This window comes from Apodemus sylvaticus, chromosome 8, assembly GCF_947179515.1.
Source record: "Apodemus sylvaticus chromosome 8, mApoSyl1.1, whole genome shotgun sequence".
Classification (NCBI taxonomy): domain Eukaryota; kingdom Metazoa; phylum Chordata; class Mammalia; order Rodentia; family Muridae; genus Apodemus; species Apodemus sylvaticus.
In genome coordinates this window covers 112,510,984-112,531,199 of record NC_067479.1, presented here as the reverse complement: position 1 = coordinate 112,531,199, position 20,216 = coordinate 112,510,984, and the positions used below count along the sequence as shown (strand labels likewise).

General features: G+C 39.5%; 1 protein-coding gene across 1 annotated transcript in view; it reads left to right on the top strand.

Moving 5' to 3' along the window:
* LOC127690844 (cadherin-related family member 3-like) overlaps positions 1–17,923 on the top strand; it is a 99,869-nt gene extending 81,946 nt beyond the window's left edge. The window contains exons 12-18 of the mRNA XM_052190330.1: positions 2,493–2,725; positions 6,467–6,638; positions 8,182–8,423; positions 9,776–9,975; positions 13,969–13,988; positions 16,217–16,284; positions 17,846–17,923. Coding sequence (XP_052046290.1) covers positions 2,493–2,725; positions 6,467–6,638; positions 8,182–8,423; positions 9,776–9,975; positions 13,969–13,988; positions 16,217–16,284; positions 17,846–17,923 — 1,013 coding nt within the window. The remainder of the gene's footprint in view (positions 1–2,492; positions 2,726–6,466; positions 6,639–8,181; positions 8,424–9,775; positions 9,976–13,968; positions 13,989–16,216; positions 16,285–17,845) is intronic.
* Positions 17,924–20,216: the final 2,293 nt, after the last annotated feature.

Sequence of the window (20,216 nt, the reverse complement as noted above, 5' to 3'; positions counted from 1 at the left end):
ACCCACGATTATTGTGTTAGGTGCAATGTATGCTTTGAGCTTTAGTAAAGTTTCTTTTCTGAATGAGGGTGCCCTTGTATTTGGCACATAGATGTTCAGAATTGAGAGTTCTTCTTGGTGGAATTTTCCTTTGACCAGCAAGAAGTGTCCTTCTGTGTCTCTTTTGATGACTTTAGGTTGAAAGTCAATTTTATCTGATATTAGAATAGCTACTCCGGCTCGATTCCTGAGACCATTGGCTTGTAAAATTGTCTTCCAGCCTTTTACTCTAAGGTAGTTTTTGTCTTTGACACTGAGGTGTGTTTCCTGTATGCAGCAAAATGTAGGGTCCTGTTTATTTATCCAGTCTGTTAGTCTATGTCTTTTTTTTCTTTCTTTCTTTCTTTTTTTTAATTTATTGATATATTTATTTACATTTCAAATGATTTCCCCTTTTCTGCACCCCCACTGCCCGAAAGTCCCATCAGTCCTCTTCCCTCCCCCCTGTTTTCCCACCCAACCCTTCCCACTTCCCTGTTCTGATTTTGTTCAATACTACTTCACTGAGTCTTTCCAGAACAAGGGGCCACTCCTCCGTTCTTCTTGTACCTCATTTGATATGTGGATTATGTTTTGGGTATTCCAGTTTTCTAGGTTAATATCCACTTATTAGTGAGTGCATACCATGATTCATCTTTTGAGTCTGGGTTACCTCACTTAGTATGATGTTCTCCAGCTCCATCCATTTGCCTAAGAATTTCATGAATTCATTGTTTCTAATGGCTGAATAGTACTCCATTGTGTATATATACCACATTTTTTGCATCCACTCTTCTGTTGAGGGATATCTGGAGTCTATGTCTTTTTATTGGGGAATTGACCCCAGAAAACCAAATAACCCTATTAAAAATGGGGTGCAGAGCTAAACAAAGAAGTTTCACCCAAAGAACTTCTGATGTTTGAGAAGCATCTTAAAAAATGCTCAACACCATTAGTCATTAGGGAAATGCAAATCAAAACAACCCTGAGATTTCACCTTACACCAGTCAGAATGGCTAAGATTAAAAACTCAGGAGACAGCAGTGTTGGCAAGGATGTGGAGAAAGAGGAATACTCTTCCACTGCTGGTGCGGTTGCAAATTGGTACAACCACTCTGGAAATCAGTCTGGCGGTTCCCCAGAAAACTGGGCACATCACTTCTGGAGGATCCTGCTATACCACTCCTGGGCATATACCCAGAGGATTCCCCAGCATGTAATAAGGATACGTGCTCCACTATGTTCATAGCAGCCCTATTTATAATAGCCAGAAGCTGGAAAGAACCTCCCTCAACGGAGGAATGGATACAAAAAATGTGGTATATTTACACAATGAAGTACTATTCAGCCATTAGAAACAATGTATTCATGAAATTCTTAGACAAATGGATGGAGCTGGAGAACATCATACTAAGTGAGGTAATCCAATCTCAAAAAGATCAGTCATGGTATGCACTAACTAATAAGTGGATATTAGCCTAGAAAATTGGAATACCCAAAACCCGATCCACACATCAAATGATGTCCAAGAAGAACGAAGTGGCCCCTGGTTATGGAAAGACTCAGTATAGCACTATAGGGCAATACCAGAACAGGGAAGTGAGAAGGGGTGGATGGGGGAACATGGGGAGGGAAGAAGGCTTATGGGACTTTTGGGGAATGGGGAGCCAGAAAATGGGAAATCATTTGAAATGTAAATAAAAAATATATCAAATGAAAAAAAGAATTTAGCCAATGCACTGTAGTTGTCATTCTTTTGAAAGACTACTAGTGAATATTATTAACCAGAAGTATTGTTTAGCAATTTTTAAGTTGGACTGTGGAATTAACAGGCACAGATGTGAGCCAGACTCCATCACAATTGGTTGTGTGGCCTTGGGAAAATTAACAACACAGGGTCTCAGTTCCTTATGTGTAAAATGGAGGAAGTAGTACTATTGTCATCAGGCTGTTGGGAAGGCTCAGTGAGAGAATTATGCAAATAAGAAATAATTCTTACTTAACATTTACTGTATACTAGGTTTTCCTACTACTCTAAGTGCTTCAAGTGCTTGATATGGTAGATACTTTTATTGTGCTTAGTTTACAAAGAAAGAAAAAAATGAAGGTGCCTACAGAATTGTCCGTTGTTACACTAGTGAGAAACTGAGACTTGTAAACTGAAACTTATAGTTTCTGAGCCTGCCTTTTGAACATTATATGCCACTTAGCATAATGCTAAGATGAAGTATTAGTATTATAGAGTTGTTCTAAAATTGTTTCACTTGAATGAAACCAGTGGTCTACAGTAGCTAGGGAGTCTCTGTAAATCTACATGCTATTATGTGGAGTTTTAGTCATCAAACACTCATTATTACCTGAAAGTATTTATATTCTTGTTGCTTGACAAAAAAATTACAGGTTATCATTTGAAAAAATATAGACATGGTAAGCCTTTACGTACATGAGAAAAATAAACTGTAAAACATTGTCAGCTTTCTACAAAGTTGGACAAGTGACTGCCATTGATGAGGACCATCCACCAGACTGTCTGACATACAAGATAATCAAAGGAGACATCCAGGCTGTACGCAAATTTTGGATTCACCCCTTCTCTGGAGTGATCGAACTCACCACTCAGCCAGACTATGAGTCAGTGACGCAATATAACCTCACAGTGGAAGCTGTAGATTGTGACAGAGATCATCCACGCACTGCAGTGGCCACAGTGAGTAAAGGGACACAGGTTTCATGTCCATATGACTGACCAATGTATTGAGTTCTAATTTATCACATTTATCATAATAGTGGAAGGTAATAGAGAAAACTTGTGAATTTCTTCTATTTCTCAAGCGTTCCATAACATTTTTATCAACTTATCTTTGGAAGTCTGAATGATGTATTTTTAGATTTTTCAAAACCTACCTTAATAAGGGATCTTAAATGCTTTAACCTCCTTTTAACCTACCACCCACAAGAGGTAGTGGAAAGGAGAGGTTAGTATAACAAAGGAGGTTGTGGACCTGTTTAGAAATAGTTCTTTAGGGCAATTCCAATCTTTGTTGTCAGGATATCAGCAGTTCAGTTCACACAAATCAGAAGTGGTTGCTTGATTCACTTGGAAACACCATTTGTGAATCAGCAACAGCAATTCAGTCCAAAAGAAACTGCAAGGCTCTATCAATAGACCTGAGTTCCCATTCTGCAGAAGTGTCAAGAAGCCAAGGGAACACCACCAGAAGTTCTTTGGTGTATTTCTTTCTACAAAGTCAATGTAGAAAGGTGAATCAATACCATGGACTTGTCAGTGAAGACCAGCATCAGCAGAACCTACAGAAAACCAGCAAATGATGGCAAGGTGAACCAATGCCACAGCACTGTCCACTGTTAAGTTATACTTATATCCTTTCCAAACATCATATATCCTCTGAAGTGTCTGCTTTTGCAAAACATCACATGCCTCCTTTCCGGGCTTCCCCCCCCCCCTGCAGAAAAAGACCATGTGTCTCTTCTCAGCAATGTATCCTCTCTTAAGACAGTTTCCAGAAAAATGTCACATGACACAAGTGAGTCTCCAAAGAAATCAGAAATTTCTACTTCAGAATGGGGAAGGAGTAACTGGCTACCTTCTCTCTCTAGCATATATGGCTTCTCAAAATGATAACATGAATATTTTTGAACAAGATGTGAGGTAGTTGATACTTTAATGTGCAAAGTGGGCAGTATAATATTCACCATACAAAGGAGGAAGTTGAGGTACAGAATTTAGGAAATGTACATAGGTTTAATACAATATTCACAGACCAAACATTGCCTTGAAGTAGAAGGAAGACTGGATTTAGTGTATGTCTCTACATATTTTTTTTATAGCAAAGTCAAAGGACTGACTGTTGATAAATATTCAGAATATATGATGTATTTATTATGGGACATATGTTACTAATGAAGCTAAGGTTTGTTGTTGTATAGCAACCTATTGGAGTCAGGACTTCTTGAGTTGTAAGACCACCAGCTGATTCTCAGTGTATTTCCTCCTTTTTTGTGTGGTTATTGGGTTTTTTCTTTTGCATTTTTTGAGTGAGTGTCACTGTGAGGAAAGAAGATAGGTCTTATGACCTATCTACATCAGTGATTAGAAATGACTTTCACAGAGCTGAGAGACTGGAATTATGAGGTTTGGCAGGTTTAGGATGATACTCATTTTTAATATAAGGTACTTTGGCCAGTTTTCTTGTAGACACTTGAAACTTCTCTAAATAGTGCTGTTGCATGATGTTTGGTTATACTCTGAACACCAAGATCATGTTGTTTACTGGAAAAGCCTGTTTCTATTTCTGGTGTGACTCAGTCTTAACACCTTTAATACCTCTGGCTGGAAAAGAGATACTCCCTTAGTACACACCTTCAATCCCAACCAATGAAGGTAAATTTAGTTTATAGAAGCTAGCACCAATGTTTTAAAATGATGCCTAATTGAATGGCAGACAAAGTGATGAATCAGAGAAAGATTTGACAGAATAGGATATGCACGACTCTTATGAAAACAGATGAAAGGAAGTGACTTAAGAGAGAGCATCTCAGAAGGATGAGGTTTAGACACTGTATATATAGCCTATTGAGGTTACTCAACTCAAAGAGACAGGTTGAGGTCTGGGTACACATTCCCTGTCATGTGCCTTAAATCCTCATTTCAATCCTTTGGGCAATCACTTTTCCATTTCTCACTCATCCCTTGCTAACATCCAAGCTGTGCCCCATTGCCTGTACTTGGTTGGATGAAGCAGACTGCTTTCTAGAACCACATCTTTGCTTGTGGACCTGAAATGTGTCATAATGAGTCCTGAAAAAGATCAACTCCTTGCTACTCTGGATTAGTCTATAGCGTCATTCTCAGGATCCATAGTGCTTGCATGATCTGGGCTACCTTTTCACCCCTAGCTTTGTTTTTATTCCAGCTCAACCACTCAATTTTCTTTCTGTCTCTCCAATACATCAAGACTAATGCTTATACTTCAGGGCTCACATTATCAACCTATAACACAGATGGCTGCAAGTGGGTAAATGGTCCAAGAAGGAAGGAGAAATTAATTCTATAGACATGGGGTATGGGATACATTATGAGAAAGTGGGAAACAAGAAAGACTGGGAGCAGAGAATCCCATCAATAGAAGAGGTCATATACTTGAGAGGGAATGAGGCATGGAAAGAGTTAGAATGGTAAAGGGAGGGGTGGAAGTTATACAAATATAGTACACATATATAAATTCTCAAAAACCAAAAGTAATTAAATTAAGATTAAATAAAAATAAAAACATGTCTCAGGTCTGTGAGATGGCTCAGCAGGTTAAGACACGTGACATGAAGGCTGGCAGTCTGGTTTGATCTTCTGGGCTCACATGGTGAAAGAAGAAAGCAAACTCTTGACAACTGACTTCTGTCATCACACATACTGCCTTGTGTATATGTGTGCGCACACACACAAACATATGCCCACAAAATAAATTAGCTAGGTGATAGTTTCACATACCTTTAATCCTAGAATTTGTGAGGAAGAGTCAGTTGGATCTCTGTGAACAAGGACAGTCTGGTCTACAGAGTGAGTTCCATGACAGCCAAGGCTATGTAGAAAAATCCTATCTTAAAAACCAAACAAAAATGAACAAGTTAATTAAATATAATTTTTAAAAAACTCACATACAAAATACTATATTTAGTTATATTCAGTCTATAGAGTAACATTAAGAAATTCACAATTTCCTCCATAACTTACCTGTGTTATTGAAACATTCCCTAAAACATTTAGAAAAAAGAAATTATTGCAGATGTTGACACATGAGGGATTATTCTGCTGATGTTATTGGGAAAATTATTACTCATTGGAGAGGTGGGCAGACAACCTCTCTAAGTTGACTGGCATTTGATCACTGACATTTTTCAAACCCTTGATATTTTGATCTTTTCCTATGTAAATCATAGCTTCCTGACTTACAATATCTAATTACAAAAATGTTGATAACATCCCTAATTAAGGTCAGACATACATTGTGCTCAGGGAAACAGCACAGAAGAGTCCTTAGTTAAGTTAGAAGAAGCTCCTTCAAGGTGTGTTTGCTACTGAATGTCGGCAATTTGGAGAGTTCAGGGCACCTTATTTTCAGAGACAGCATTCTTCAGTGCTACTTTTGGTATAATTTACACAACTTTACTTTCCGTAGAGTTCATCTAATGAGCCCAAAAATTCTTCGTAAAGGGGACATAGAATGTCACAGCTGACCCAAGAATAATAAACCACTGACTAGTGATTGACAGAATCCATATCTCCAAGTATATGTCTGGGAACTCAGAAAGTTTTAGACTTTTAACTTAATATTTCTGGATGATCTGCCCACCCAGATGCTCATTTCTGATTTTGTGTATAAATAGTCTCATAGTGTGGATGTGATGTTTCTTTCCCCTTCATCACTGACAGGTCACTGTTGACATTGAAGATGAGAATGATGAAGCACCTGTCTGCACACCCTATCTATATACAGCAATCATCTCTGACAATGTTATTGCTGGGACAAACGTCAATGGCCTCAAACTGAACTGTCATGACAGAGATTCACAAGATTTTGAAATGCGCTTTGAAATGGCTTCTGGTAGATACTTTAATTATTTCTCTTAATCACAAACATATGTCAAGTTGACATTAGCAATACAATGTCAGGTATGATGTGTAACCCTAGAAGTGACTGTTTATAAGAGTTACACTATCTCACAACTAGGATTTTGTTTCCTTAAAACACCCTTTCATGAACACATGCAATTCAATTACTCCTGTGACTTCAAAGAGCCTCAGAACTTGGGAAAATGCTACAGATTTTAACACAAGGATCTACAATTCTTATCCATGGAGCCAGCTGAAAAAGATATCTTCCCATCTGATGATATTGTTTCAAGTTCACAAGGCTACATGATTTTGACTCTATTATTGCTGGATCTATACAGAATTACATAAACGTTATAGTCAACAACTTCTCTTTTATAGGAATTCTTTTTTTATTTGAGACCAACCACATATTAGACACTGAGAAATTGTTACATAGAACCCTCTAAGACAGATGTATAGCATATTCATGGCACTATATATTCATTTAACTCTGAGTACCATTAACACATAAAATCATAAGCCAAGAGAAAGTCACACAGGAAAACAGGGTTCTTGAATTCCTCTTGATCATGACAATAAGACCTTTTCACGTGGTTCAGACTGCTGTTGCCCATCTGAAAAAGGGAGAGTGTGGATGTTGGCAAACACATTGCTAATGAACTATGAAGATGAGATGGATGCCTATGCCTATTGTTGAATGACAAGCTCCATGAAGAAAGGAGAAACGCTCCTCTTGTTTGCAGTAATGTCCGTCAACAAGGCCCTGGGTCTGTTGACAAGGGCTCCACTTGTGTTTTTTCTTTTTTTTTATTATAATTTTTTATTTTCTATATTCTTTGTTTACATTCCAAATGATTTTCCCTTTCCTGGTTTCCCCCTCCCCATAAGTTCCCTAAGCCCTCTTCCCTCCACCCATTCGCCTATCAACCCCCTCCTACTTCTCTGTCCTGGTACTCCCCCGCAATGCTGGAACAAGCCTTTTCAAATGACTCCACTTCTTAAGGACATTATTTGTACTGTGGACTGACTAGCTCATTAGATATTAGTCCAGACTAAGTTGAATGTGACAATGAAATAAAGGAAGAAGAAAAAAAATCAGGCAAAATAATCAGAGAGTAGCATTAAGATTTGCTGGTTACATGTGGGAGTTAGAATTATAATATTAGTCTGTAAAGACAATTTTTGGTTTGGGTTTTTTTTTTTTTCATTTTTTTGAGACAGTGTCTTTTGTAGCCCATGTTGGCCTTGAACTCTCTATGTAGCCAAGGATGACCTTGATCTTCTTGCCTCTCTTTCCCAAGTGCTGAGATTCAGGCTTACCCTAACATGCCTAGCTTAAAAACATTTTCCCCTTATAAGTATTGCTTATTTTATTTCAACTTTATTTTAAGCCATTTACAGATATGGAAATTTATAGTGTTACACACATTTTAATTTTTATAAACATTCTGGGTTTTAACAATTTCAAGGTACCTTGAGACCATTTGATGTACTATAAAATAATTTTATCTTTCCCATTATTCTTTTTAAAGGAAATGAAAATCTTCATTTCCAATTAGACCCAACTCGGGGTTCAAATACTCCAAAATTAATCGTGAAGAATCCTTTCAACTTTGAATCTGGAGCTGAAGTGCAGCAGCAATATCATCTTGTGGTGCATGTAATCGATGACAACCTGCAATACGGCAAAGCTGTCAAACCCAAGACAGGAACTGCTGTCATCGAGATCTCTGTGATGAGAACCAGCACGCCACCGCCTCCCACCAGTTCTGAAGTAAAGAGTTAGAGAACTTGATTTGAGTCTCTATGCTGTAAATATTTTACTGCAAAGTCAGATATCATCCAGAAATGCTAAGCAAAGGAACAGGCCACTGCTCTCCTCCATATGCCTTTAGACTTCCACACTACCTCACACAACCATGGGGCTCCCTCAGGCACTGTGCATCTATGAATATTTATTATGTGCATAAGAATCATGGAAATTACATGCACATATGTAGAGGACCACTAAATGGCTGGCTTCAGAATCTGAAAGGTCTTGCTCAATAGGAGGGAACTCTATTCAGTGAATTATAACTGTGAAAAAACTGCTAATGGATGCTTTGAAAGACTTTGCTATCATAACAGTGGGGACCCATGATGTGCCAAGCATCACACCATGCCTTTCTTTCTTTTCCCCTTCTCTTCTTCTTCTTGCTCTGCCCCCCCCTCCCCCAGCTATGGCCCCACTTGCTCTGGCACCCTGTGAGCCACCATGTTGGTACTGGGATTTGAACTCAGGACCTTCGGAAGAACAGTCAGTGCTCTTAACTGCTGAGCCATCTCTCCAACACCCCCCCCCCCACATCTTATTACCATCATTTTGTCTAATCTTCAGTCCAACTCTACAGCATTAGCACACCGTTTAGTATCTTATCATTTATAAAGCTGATAAGGGAACCCTCTCCAGAATTAAGTAATGGCTTATCAGCCACCGGAAATGAATGTTCCTATTTGAAAAGTGTATTGTATTGTTTTGTAGCCTTTAAGATACAACATGAAAGAGTCTTAGCTGGGCGGTGGTGGCACACGCCTGTAGTCCCAGCACTTGGGAGGCAGAGGCAGGTGGATTTCTGAGTTCGAGGCCAGCCTGATCTACAGAGTGAGTTCCAGGACAGCCAGGGCTATACAGAGAAACCCTGTCTCAAAAAAAAGCCAAATCCAAAAAAAACCCAACCCCCCAAAAGTCTTTTTCCTTGAGTATTTGATTTTCAAGAATGCACTGTTACCTCAAGCTACACAAAAGAGGGCAGTCATCAGGGACACGCAAGTCTAAAATGACCTTGTGTGTTATCTAGCTCAGTCTCTTAATTTTATAGGTGAAAGGATTGAGGTGAAAAAAGAGACATGATTTGCTTTGGAGCACAGAGTGGCTACTCTGTGCAATTCTATTCTCTACATTTTTAATTTGGTGGCTCTTTCATGTCATTATGTTTCTTATTGTTACCTGGGTACTTACACATACGTAAGAGTTCTTATCCCATTGTCTGTGTCAAGATGGTGGCTCTGTACTAATGCTTCACTGTGTAAACAGTGTGCTTTGAAAACAGGCACTAATGCTCTGTTTGCTCTGAAATGCTTTTCCAGCAGAGAAAAGGCCTGACCATTGTGTACACAGCCATCAACACTTACAAAAGCAGTGATTGGTATGTTCCTTTCGTCTTCACTCTGATGGCTGTTTTCCTTGTTGCATTGGTTTCCTGGATGTGTTTTCTACTCTGGAGATATGGAAACATTAAAACCACATCTCAGAGAGTGGCCAAGGAAGACTCCAAGTCGAAATCCAGGTATGTGGATTTTCTTTTTAAGTTTTTGAAATAAAGAATTAAAATGAATTAGTTTGGTAATCTTGACTGTCCATGATTTTTCCTAAGTGTGCTTTAGAGAGACAAAGTACTAGGGATACAAAACTCAGTGGTCTTTTTTACTAGAGATCCCCAAACCACTATAACTTGAAATGCTGGGGAGGCTTTTTTTAGTAAACAGCAATGTTCCTGGTAGGCAGTCTCACAGGAAACTCCCTGATTCCTGGTTCTTACAATCTTTTCACCCCCTCTTCCACAATTATCAGTGAGCATTGGATGGGGAGCTCTGTTGTGGCTGTATCAGGTGGCAGTGGGGCTCAAAAACTCTGCACTTTGATTAGTTGTGGTTTTCTATAATGCTCTTTGTCTCTTGCAAACAGAAGTTTGCTTGATGTTGGCTGAGAACTACTCTCATCTGTAGGGACAAGTTAGGAATTATACTGGCTTAGTAAGTATCAGCTGAGTTAGGACATGCTAGCCTGGATGGGGGTGGAGCAGATGTTTTTGAGGCCTCGGTCCCATGTAAAGAACTATAGACAACTAAGGGACGTCAAGAGCAGGAGAGAGTCTTCTCCTGGAGAAGCCCACTAACTGGTTGTCTAATACCAAATGGTCAGCCCTGAAAACACGTGCATTCATACAAGAATCATTGTACATACTAAGCAGGTTATATATAATATAAACACACATACATACACATATCCACAGCCACACACATGATTGCAGCACATTTAAAAAAAGAGGCTATGAATTTTAAAGAGAGCAAGGAAGTGTATATTGGAGAGTATGGAGGGAGGAAAAGAAAAGAAAAAATTATATAATTGTAATTTCTAAAAATTAAATAAATAAATAAAAACCAGCAACAGAGGTTAGCTTTATGGTATTTAGGAGGCAAAGGCAATAACTACACAGCAAATTTGAGGCTAGCTTTATCTATATGAGACCTTGCCAAAGGTCTCTCTCTCTCGGTCTCTCTCTCATACACACACACACACACACACACACACACAAGCAAGAACATACATCAATGAAACAAACAATATATATGAATATAGACATAGCTCAGAAGTTAGGAGCACTTACTGCTCTCGCAGGAGTTTAGTAGTTTAGTTCTTAGCACTAACTCTGAGAGGCTGAAAACTTCTTGTAGTTCTACTTACAAAGGATTTGACTTGTATGGCTCCATGGGAACCTACCTACAAACTAAAAATAAAATAATACATCTCAAAAAAACAACCTGCCAAATAACAAAAAATACAGTAAAATAAAACCAAACCCCACCCAAATGGAAGATCAGTACTACATCAATAGGCAATAGAATGTACTATCTGCGAGATTTCTTTTAAAACAAAAAACGTTGTGAGCAAACAGATATGTCATATTATTTTGAGGCAAAGTGGCTTCATGGACAGATAGATGTTTTTCAATCACTAGGAATTAACTTAGGCAATAAATGACAGTTCCCTCTCCACACAACTGATTGGTTTTGAAGTTCATTGAGGTTAATGAAATGGATAGAAGACACACCTGCTCTTGCTGCCATTTGTCAATACAGTGCTTCAGGCTGAAGACGCCACAGCTTCAAAAGCAGAGTTGGAACCTGGCCTAGGGGCACAGAGCTATAATCCCAAGTCCATGGGAGGTTGAGGCAGGAGGATTGCAGATTCAAATGCAGCATGAGTTAGACCATTTATCAAAATAAAAATAAAACGAAGAAAGGGAATTGTCTTAGTCAGGGTTTCTATTCCTGCACAAACATCATGACCAAGAAGCAAGTTGGGGATGAAAGGGTTTATTAGGCTTACACTTCCACGTTGCAGTTCATCACAAAAGGAAGTCAGGACTGGAACTCAAGCAGGTCAGGAAGCAGGAGCTGATGCAGAGGCCATGGAGGGATGTTTCTTACTGGCTTGCTTCCCCTGGCTTAATCAGCCTGCTCTCTTATAGAACCCAAGAGCACCAGCCCAAAGGTGGTACTACCCACAAGGGGCCCTCCCCACTTGATCACTAATTGAGAAAATGCCCCACAGCTGGATCTCATGGATTCACTTCCCCAACTGAAGCTCCTTTCTCTGTGATAACTCTAGCCTGTGTCAAGTTGACACACAAAACTAGCCAGTACAATTGACCCCTTGTCAACCTGACACACAAACACACTATTAAGCCTCAACCCTTACTTTCTTATTCATCCCCAAGATCTAAATTACTTTAAAAGTCCCACAGTCTTTACATATTAAAAGTTCAATCACTTTAAAATGTCCAATAATATTTAAAATTCAAAGTCTTTTAAAAGTTCAAAGTCTTTTAACTGTGGGCTCCACTAAAATACTTTCTTCCTTCAAGAGGGAAACATATCAGGGCACAGTCACAACCAAAAGCAAAACTCAAACTCCAATGGTTCAATGTCTGGGATCCAACTCACAATCTTCCAGGCTCCTCCAAGGGTGTGGGTCACTTCTCCAGTTCTGCCCTTTGTAGCACACAGCTTGTCTTTTAGGCTCCAGCCACCTGTACTCCACTGCTGCTGCTGTTCTTGGTGGTCATCACATGGTACTGGCATCTCCAAAACGCTGCTATCTTCCACTGTAATTAGGCTTCACTAATAGCCTCACATAGGCCCTCATCAGGGTGACAAGCCTCTGCTCCTATTCATGATACCTTCAAGTCCTGGGCCATCAATTACAACTGAGGCTGCACCTTCACCAATGGCCTTCTGTAACCTCTCACTGTGCCAAGAGCCTCAGCTGCTCTTCATGACCCCTTCATGCATTCAAAACCAGTACCATCTGGGTGACTCTTAAACACTACCAAGTCCAGCCACAGCATAAAATACAACTGTGGCTATCTCTGGAACACACTCTCTGTGCTCTCAGAAAGCACTTCCAAAATGATTTCATCTCAGTGACGCTGGTCTTTTCTTAATCACCGCTAATTTCTTAGCTCCAGCTAACCAGCATCAATAGTCCCAGTAACACAAAGGTTTGGTTTAGTGGTTCTGGTATCTTGTTACTCTCAGCTGATTCTTCAGCCCCAGCTAACCAAAACCGCAGAATCTTCACAATCAAAACATGGCCACTGTAAGAGTCTTTAATCTTTCCTCTGAAATTTCACAAGCCAGGCCTCCATCTTCTGCACTGTTCGTAACTTTGTCTTCCAAGCTCCTACAGAACTTTCCACAGCTTTTCTAGCTCAAAGTTCCAAAGTCTTTCCACAATCTTCCCCAAAACATGGTCAGGTTGTCACAGGAATACCCCACTACACTGGTACCAATTTGTCTTAGTCAATTTCTATTCCTGCACAAACATCATGACCAAGAAGCAAGTTGGGGAGGAAAGGGTTTATTGAGCTTACACTTCCACATTGCAGTTCATCACTAAAGGAAGTCAGGACTGGAACTCAAGCAGGTCAGGAAGCAGGAGCTGATGCAGAGGCCATGGAGGGATGTTTCTTACTGGCTTGCTTCCCCTGGCTTGCTCAGCCTGCTCTCTTATAGAACCCAAGAGCACCAGCCCAAAGGTGGTACCACCCACAAGGGGCCCTCCCCACTTGATCACTAATTGAGGAAATGCCCCACAGCTGGATCTCATGGAGGCACTTCCCCAACTGAAGCTCCTTTCTCTGTGATAACTCCAGCCTGTGTCAAGTTGACACACAAAACTAGCCATGCACAGGCTCTGGATTCAATCTCAACAATAAAGGCATGTGTGCACAGACACCACCACATAACTGTATTTCCATGCAGGATAATAAACTTTAGAATTAGATCTGTGTTTCTATTACCAACACAGGATATTTTTTTAATGGTGTAATAAAGCAGATGGAATGGGGTAAAGCAGCTAATAAAAACCACATTATTACTCCTTTGTAAAAAAACTAGATGTGATAACAGTTACATGCTAATTATTGAATGGAATTATTTTCAGCATATATTGTCATAATTTAACTGATGTTTTATCAAATTTTCTTTTTGTACAGAGGAATGAAATATGTTGTAGGTAAGATATAATTTGCTAATTATGCATGGATTACATAGTTTTAAAATTATATACACTTATTTTAATACAATATTTTGTTGATTTTTTGAGAATTTCTTGAAATGTATTTTGACCATAGTCACTCTCATACCACCTTGTACTTTTCCTATATTTATCTTTTTAACTGTTCACTACTTCACAACTTCATCTTCTCTGAGAATGGCTGAGCTACCTGAAATTACACTCTTACAAAAGGAAAATAGCTGATACCCCCTTTGCTAGAGCCATCAACTGTCAGTGGCTTTTCAGCAAGAGGTGTGGCTTTCAGTGAGAGGTGTGGCTTTTCAGTGAGAGGTGTGGCTTTTCAGTGAGAGGTGTGGCTTTCAGTGAGAGGTGTGGCTTTTCAGTGAGAGGTGTGGCTTTCAGTGAGAGGTGTGGCTTTCAGTGAGAGGTGTGGCTTTTCAGTGAGAGGTGTGGCTTTTCAGTGAGAGGTGTGGCTTTCAGTGAGAGGTGTGGCTTTCAGTGAGAGGTGTGGCTTTCAGTGAGGCTCACAGACCTGAGCCTCCTCTTATTTCATGCTCGAATACTGAGGGGTTTGTTCTTATACAGGTCTTGTGAAGGCATCACAGCTGCTGTGAGATACAATGGTTGTGTCATGTCTAGAAGACACTGCTTTGCCCAGGTCCTCCCTGACTTCTAGTGTGTGTGTGTGTGTGTGTGTGTATGTGTGTGTGTGTGTGTGTGTATGATATTTATATAAATATTCTTTTATAGGTAGGTACACACATATACATATATAAATACATAAATACATATACACATGTAGACATGAACCTTACAAAATACTTTTCATAAATATGTTTTGAATACCCTTAGTCGTATTTTAAAAAATATGAACTGTATTACAAATTTGCATGTTATCCTTACAGGAAAGCCATGCTGATCACTTCAGTTCCTATGTGTGTATTGCTGCTATGAACATAGTAGAGCATGTATCCTTATTACATGGTGGGGAATCCTCTGGGTATATACCCAGGAGTGGTATAGCAGGATCTTCTGGAAGTGAGGTGCCCAGTTTTCGGAGGAACCGCCAGACTGCTTTCCAGAGTGGTTGTACCAATTTGCAACCCCACCAGCAGTGGAGGAGTGTTCCTCTTTCTCCGCACCCTCTCCAACACCTGCTGTCTCCAGAGGTCAAAGGGATACAAATTGGAAAGGAGGAAGTCAAACTATCATTATTTGCAGACGACATGATCGTCTACCTAAGTGACCCAAAGAACTCCACTAGAGAGCTCCTACAGCTGATAAACAACTTCAGCAAAGTGGCAGGTTATAAAGTCAACTCAAGCAAATCAGTGGCCTTCCTATACTCAAAGGATAAGCAGGCTGAGAAAGAAATTAGGGAAATGACCCCCTTCACAATAGCCACAATCAGTATAAAGTATCTTGGGGTGACTCTTACCAAACATGCGAAAGATCTGTATGACAAGAACTTCAAGACTCTGAAGAAGGAAATGGAAGAAGACCTCAAAAAATGGGAAAACCTCCCATGCTCATGGATCGGTAGAATCAATATAGTTAAAATGGCCATTTTGCCTAAAGCACTATACAGATTCAATGCAATACCCATCAAAATCCCAACTCAATTCTTCACAGAGTTAGAAAGAGCAATTATCAAATTCATCTGGAACAACAAAAAACCCAGGATAGCTAAAACTATTCTCAGCAACAAAAGAAAATCTGGGGGAATCAGTATCCCTGACCTCAAGCAATACTACAGAGCAATAGTGTTAAAAACTGCATGGTATTGGTACAGTGACAGGCAGGAGGATCAATGGAACAGGATTGAAGATCCAGAAATGAACCCACACACCTATGGCCACTTGATCCTCGACAAAGAGGCTGAAAACATCCAATGGAAAAAAGATAGCCTTTTCAACAAATGGTGCTGGTTCAACTGGAGGTCAGCATGCAGAAGAATGCGAATTGATCCATCCTTGTCTCCTATGTGTGTATTGCTAAAGAGACCACATCTATATTTCAATTTTTATTTTTCGGAAGCTCACAGAACAACTGAAAGGAGTCAGGTTGTCCTTTTCCATTATGTGGGCACCAACCACAGGTTCTTGTTTGTCAGCACCTCAACCCTGTGTCATCTTGCAAGCCCACCCCATGTAATTTAAAAATGTCACTCTTTACATATGTACTTACTTTATTTGTCTACTCATTTAGTGTATTCTTTTAAACAGGAGATAGAAGTCAAAAAGAAAAAAATGTTATCACAGAAATCAGGAATAAAAAACTGGAAGTGTTAACAGTAAGTGCATTTTTATCTATTTTTGTTGCATATTGAAGTTTTTCTTTGTAAACATATGGTAAAATCTATTCAAACATCGTAGGAAGGAAATAAAATAATTCCAGTTCTTTTTTTTTTTTTTTCTGAATTAGTGAGTAGTGAAAGCTGGGATTTCAGATTAAATTTTAGGAATTTGGTAAGGTCAAAATTTACCTAAAATATATGTTCCTATAGCAAAAAAAAAATGAGTATGCAAATGTAAACCTAGTATTATTTTCCACTACTTAGAATTTAAGACTATATTTGAAAATACATTATACATGTAACAGACCATAGCCCCAGAGAAGACATATCACTTCAAATTGGCCAAAGCATAACCACTCAATAATCCACATAAATACACCAGGGAGGACTGGATCTTGGGTCCATAATACAGCAGAGGACGAGAAAGGCCACCTTTAGTTTTCATCTTTCACCTTTCTCCAGTTGCTTCCCTTGCACTCTGGGCATTCCCGCCATCGTGCTGACTGCCATGGCCTTGCTTCACAGGCTGGCTCCCTCTCAATGCCTCTACCTCCAGGCCTCTTATAAGGAGGCTGGTGCCATCCAATTGTTTGATTATCTGAGTTAGTTTTCTGGTGTTTCTATAAGAGAGCACTGCAGACTGGGTGGTTTAAGAACAGACATTTAGTGGGCAGAGTCCTAGAGGCAATATGACCCTGGCTTTGCCAAGGCTGCTTCTTCTTGAGGACAGTGTTGTCTGTGTGCTCATTTGCTCTTATAACACGGCTCCAAATATAGTGGCATTCTGATGTCCTAGAAAGTCAGAAAGCCACATACAGTGTGACCTATAATGCCTCTTATACAAGATTCCCATCAAGAGAGGAATCTGAGTTAACAGAGGTCATGGCAGGCAGAAAAACTGAGAGATGTGGTAATATTGATGGGAAGTTTTAAACTGCTAACCTACAAATTAGAAAGATTACTTGCAAGTAATCTTGTACTAGTCTTATTTCTGTGGGTGAAATAAAATTTCCTGACCCCCCCCCCCCCAAAAAAAAAATCAACTTATGGGAGAAAGAGGTCACTCCGGGCTGAAGTCCATTACTGGCATGGCGAGTGCTTGAAGCAGTCAAGCCGTGGTCAACAGCAATGGATGCATGGGGACTTAGGGTTCAGCTAGCTTTCTCCATTCTGAGCAGTTGAGAGCCCCACACCACTTTCAGGTTGGCTCTTCCTACATCAATGAACATAATTAAGACACCCCTCCCAGAAATGCTCACAGTCCAACTTGATCTAGGTAACTCCATCCTGATCATCATTCTGGGTGGTTCTAGGTTATATCGGGTTGACAAAATTGAAACTAACTACCAAAAGTTATTTGCTTAAAGTATTTAATACATAACAAAAATAATTTTTTTATCAAGATGGTTTTATTATTAATATGATCTTTCTTTCTTTCTTTCTTTCTTTCTTTCTTTCTTTCTTTCTTTCTTTCTTTCTTTCTTTCTTTCTTTCTTTCTTTCTTTCTTTCTTCCTTCCTTCCTTCCTTCCTTCCTTCCCTCCCCCCTCTCTCTTAAAGGAAACCACTGTGTATGAGACTGTGTTTGATGGAGAAGCCATTGATCCAGGTATGTTGTTTCTATATCTTTTGAATTAAGTTCATTTTGTGAATTTAGACACTAAAAACCACTAATGGATTACTTCTTCACTATGCTTTGTAAAAATAACCATGCTAAAGAAAGCTACTTTAGGGCTGAGCAGGCACCATGAGTAAATGGAACAAATCAGATGAAAAGAATCAGTTGAATCCTCAATGGCATTTAATGCTTAGGAGACATCACCCTTCCACAATGCAATCAAATTATTACCACCTGGAGATAAGGCCAGGAATTTAGAATTTCATGAATCAAAAGGAGCTGGACATCTTATTATATATGAAATATGCATATTTTAAATATGGGCAATGAGTTTAATTAAACATCATTTAAGGGTAAATAAAACACATTTTTTTTGTTTTTTTGTTTTTGTTTTTTTTTGGATTTTTTTTTTTTTTTTTGTGAGACAGGGTTTCTCTGTATAGCCCTGGCTGTCCTGGAACTCACTCTGTAGACTAGGCTGGCCTTGAACTCAGAAATCTGCCTGCCTCTGCCTCCCAGAGTACAGGGATTACAGGCGTGCACCACCACTGCCCGTCTATAAAACATATTTTCATTTCTGATTATATACTTCTGGGTACCAAACAACCCCCAAAGCTTACTAACTTGGAATAATAACAGTATTATTATAACATACAGTTTAGTCTACCAGCAATGTGATTAACTGTTGCCTGGGCAGTTTTTTACCTTTCAGTAAAAAACTAATTTTTTTTAAATAGTACTATTCTTCTGGCTGCTGGTCTGTGTGGTGGGTCCAAATGGGAAGACATTTGTAGGTTGGGTATGGTTGGATCTTCTGGTCTCTTCATGCAATATATCTGCCAGGATTAGCTGAACCCTGTTCATGGTAGCTTGGCTTTCTCCAGGGAACTTGTAGCCTTTTGAGGCCCAGGCTTGGAAATCACAAGACATCACTGCTGCCGATCTATTGACCAAGCCACCAGTGTCTGCCCAGGATCTAAGCAAGTGACATTTCAAATCTCTTTAATAGTCAAGCTCAAAGATTCTCTCGATATCTTTATTAGCTTCCTTTTCTATAGGCTGGCTGGGTCATAGATTCACAACTCTTAATCTATCGTTTATCTCTCATGAATCCTAGCATTGCAAAGAAGATCCTACCTTCATGTTATAGAATACTCAGCAAGCTTTACTTTTCATGCACTGAATTTTTTTATTCGATATATTTTTATTTACATTTCAAATGATTTCCCCCTTTCTAGGCCCCCACTCCCCGAAAGTCCCGTAAGCACCCTTCTCTCCCCCTGTCCTCCCACCCACCCCTTCCCACTTCCCCGTTCTGGTTTTGCCGAATACTGCTTCACTGAGTCTTTCCAGAACAAGGGGCCACTCCTCCTTTCATCTTGTACCTCGTTTGATGTGTGGATTATGTTTTGGGTATTCCAGTTTTCTAGGTTAATATCCATTTATTAGTGAGTGCATACGATGATTCACCTTTTGAGTCTGGGTTACCTCACTTAGTATGATGTTCTCTAGCTCCATCCATTTGCCTAAGAATTTCATGAATTCATTGTTTCTAATGGCTGAATAGTACTCCATTGTGTAGATATACCACATTTTTTGCATCTATTCTTCTGTTGAGGGATACCTGGGTTCTTTCCAGCATTTGGCAATTATAAATAGGGCTGCTATGAACATAGTAGAGCATGTATCCTTATTACATGGTGGGGAATCCTCTGGGTATATGCCCAGGAGTGGTATAGCAGGATCTTCTGGAAGTGAGGTGCCCAGTTTTCTGAGGAACCGCCAGACTGATTTCTAGAGTGGTTGTACCAATTTGCAACCCCACCAGCAGTGGAGGAGTGTTCCTCTTTCTCCACACCCTCTCCAACACCTGCTGTCTCCTGAATTTTTAATCTTAGCCATTCTGACTGGTATAAGGTGAAATCTCAGGGTTGTTTTGATTTGCATTTCCCTAATGACTAATGAAGTTGAGCATTTTTTAAGATGCTTCTCCGCCATCCGAAGTTCTTCAGGTGAGAGTTCTTTGTTTAACTCTGTACCCCATTTTTTAATAGGGTTGTTTGGTTCTCTGGAGTCTAACTTCTTGAGTTCTTTATATATATTGGATATTAGCCCTCTATCTGATGTAGGATTGGTGAAGATCTTTTCCCAATTTGTTGGTTGCCGATTTGTCCTCTTGATGGTGTCCTTTGCCTTACAGAAACTTTGTAATTTTATGAGGTCCCATTTGTCAATTCTTGATCTTAGAGAATATGCTATTGGTGTTCTGTTCAGAAACTTTCTCCCTGTACCGATGTCCTCAAGGGTCTTCCC